At 52.7% G+C, this 2,979-nt stretch overlaps 1 protein-coding gene across 1 annotated transcript; it reads left to right on the top strand.

Annotated features, from left to right (window-relative positions):
- Positions 1-677: 677 nt before the first annotated feature.
- Positions 678-2,689, top strand: LOC140800586 (cytochrome P450 78A9-like). Its single transcript, XM_073155337.1, has 2 exons — positions 678-1,753; positions 1,872-2,689. Exons 1-2 carry the CDS (start codon positions 758-760, stop codon positions 2,493-2,495), a joined length of 1,620 nt encoding a protein of 539 aa, XP_073011438.1. The 5' UTR covers positions 678-757; the 3' UTR covers positions 2,496-2,689.
- Positions 2,690-2,979: the final 290 nt, after the last annotated feature.

The following is a 2,979-nucleotide window of genomic DNA, read 5'->3' on the forward strand; positions in this document are numbered from 1 at the left end:
ATCTATACGCAATTCATATGGAACTCAATATTATTATAGTGTCGTCACAACTACGACATGCATACAAGTATACACCAAGGCACGAAGCCAACAACTCGAGTATTAATACTTCTTAGTAGTTAACTGATGAGCTCCTTAATACGTTTATATATATATATATATATAATCATTTAATGATGCCATCTCTGATGCAAGGAGGGCAGAATCGACATTCTCCTGCGACCCGAGAGGAGTTTACGTGGGGACGATCTAGTCTGGTGCCCCATGTTCGGTGCAGTCCGATCGCCATTTACTTCACGACACGTAAGAGACAGGGAGACAGATTTACTCGACACGGCCTCGTGATTCGTGCCCCATGGCGGTACAGTGCGGCGTGGGCTTCACGTGAGCCTCCTACCAGTGGCATCCGACAGTATACCGCCACACGACCACCACGTGGCGGACTCTCTACTCCCCTCCGGACGTTGTTTTCCGTTCCGTTACTTTGTCCTCTCGTTGTTCTGGCGGCGCTCCGCCCTCCGCGGTAAAAGAAATTCTTCCGCTTTTACTTCCATTATTGTACACTTTTTTTTTTTACTAATAAAAAGTTGTGTATCAATGGTTTTTAGGCAAATATTTACGTCGAGTTAATTTGTTAGACCCTATAAAAGGAGCAACAGACCCCCCTCGTCCTTTTCATAGATACTCGAGTGTTCCGCTTGGGTACTAAAAGGGAGAGAGTAAACCTGAGTCTCAGAAAAGAAACACACGCACACAAATGGAGTCCGTAGTGGGAAGCAGGTCGATCCTGTCTCCTTCTCCAACCGTTGACTCATACCCTTCCTGCCTCCTCTTCGTCTGTCTCGTCTTTCTTCTCGCCAGCTTCGCCAGCTCCGTCCTCCACTGGGTCGCTCCCGGCGGCCCAGCATGGGGGAGGTACTGGCGGAGCACGGGATGGCCCCTGAGCTTCGGGGATCATTATATCCCTGGGCCCAGGGGTCTCCCGGTCTTAGGCTCTATGAGCCTCATGGCCGGCTTAGCGCATCGAAAGCTGGCCGCCGTCGCTGACGCAACCGGAGCCAAACGGCTGATGGCGTTCACCCTCGGCGACACTCGGGCTGTCGTGACCGCCGACCCAGATGTCGCTAGGGATATCCTAACCAGCTCGGCCTTCGCCGACCGGCCCGTAAAAGAATCGGCCTACGGGCTCATGTTCCACCGCGCCATCGGCTTCGCCCCGTACGGCGTCTACTGGCGGTCGCTCCGCCGCATCGCCGCCGTCCATCTCTTCTCCCCGAAGCAAATCACGGCCTCGGCGGTGCACCGTTCGGAGATCGCGGCCCAAATGGTTAAAGCCCTGAAGAGTAGTGATGTCCTCCTCACCGGGGCCCACCAAGTCGAGGTCAGGAAGGTAATTAAACTAGCGTCGCTGAACAACATCATGTGGTCCGTTTTCGGGAAGAAGTACGAGATCGAGGACGAGAGCGCGGAGATGGAGGAGTTGAGATCGATGGTGGAAGAAGGATACCATCTCCTGGGCCGGGTTAATTGGTCGGACCATCTGCCGTTCCTGGCCCGGTTCGACTTGCAGCGCATCCGGTCCAGGTGCGACCGGCTCGTCCCCAGAGTGAACCGCTTCGTGAACCGGATCATTGACGAGCACCGAGCCGGAAACGATAAGGAGGAGGAGACCGCTCGTGATTTTGTCGACGTTCTGCTGTCCCTGAAGGGAAGCGATATGCTATCCGATCCCGACATGGTTGCGGTTCTCTGGGTAAGTTACTTATTAAAATAAATATAAGGTCTCTTTTTTTTTTTTTTTGGCACATCACGCCCTCAACAGGAAAGAATGGTCTTAATTGCAAAAAATACGTCCCCCCCTCCCCTCGCAGGAGATGATATTTCGCGGTACGGACACCGTGGCGGTGCTGATAGAGTGGGTGCTCGCGCGGCTGGTGCTCCACCAGGACGTGCAGGCGCTGGTCCACGAGGAGCTCGACCGGGTCGTGACACCGCACCGGGCGGTGACCGAACGCGACACCGCTTACCTCGCTTACCTCCAAGCGGTCGTCAAGGAAGTCCTCCGACTCCACCCCCCGGGCCCACTCCTCTCCTGGGCCCGCCTCGCCACGTCGGACGTCCGCGTGGCTGGCCACCTCGTGCCAGCTGGCACCACCGCCATGGTCAACATGTGGGCCATCACGCACGACCCGCGCGTGTGGGACGAGCCGGATGAGTTCAGGCCGGGCCGGTTCGTCGGAGTCGGGCCGGTCGAGTTACCGGTAACGGGTTCGGACCTGAGGCTGGCTCCGTTTGGCTCGGGCAGGCGGAGCTGCCCGGGGAAGGCCCTGGCGATGGCCACGGTCAGCTACTGGCTGGCGTACTTGCTGCACGAGTTCCAGTGGCTGCCGCCGGCCGATGGGACACGCGTCCATCTGGGAGAAGTCCTGAGGCTGTCCTGTGAGATGGCCGCCCCGCTGAAGGTTACGCTGAGGCCGCGGCGCAGGTTAAGTTAGAATGGCGTGTATGATATTCCTGGTTTGGAGGGTGTAAATTGTAAATTATGTATGATATTGCTTGCTGATCTATTTTGTAAGCTTGAGTGCCCTTTCCTTTCTTGTTTTAAGGCTTCCTTTTCTTTTTTCTTTATATAGAGTTTGCATGTATGTACATACTTCTTCTTTTTTCTCTAAGTTATTATTATTATTATTATTATTATCTCTTTTTTATTCAGCAAGTACAAAAATACTATCACATTACCCAGTAATCATTTTTCATTTTAAACCCTGCATCACTTAAATTTATGTATTAAATAGTTTCCGGAGAAGAGAAAATAAAATCTGAGTTCGCCTTTTTCAACGAGCATGCCTACCAGAAATCGACCTACACCGAATCACACTGCTCATTATTTCAAACAACAGCAACAACAACAACAACAACAACAACAACAATAACAACAACAACGATAACAACAAGAAACATAATATTAGGTCTCCATCA

The sequence above is a fragment of the Typha latifolia genome, chromosome 14 (assembly GCF_019914945.1).
Source record: "Typha latifolia isolate L0001 chromosome 14, TyphaL0001v2, whole genome shotgun sequence".
Taxonomy (NCBI): domain Eukaryota; kingdom Viridiplantae; phylum Streptophyta; class Magnoliopsida; order Poales; family Typhaceae; genus Typha; species Typha latifolia.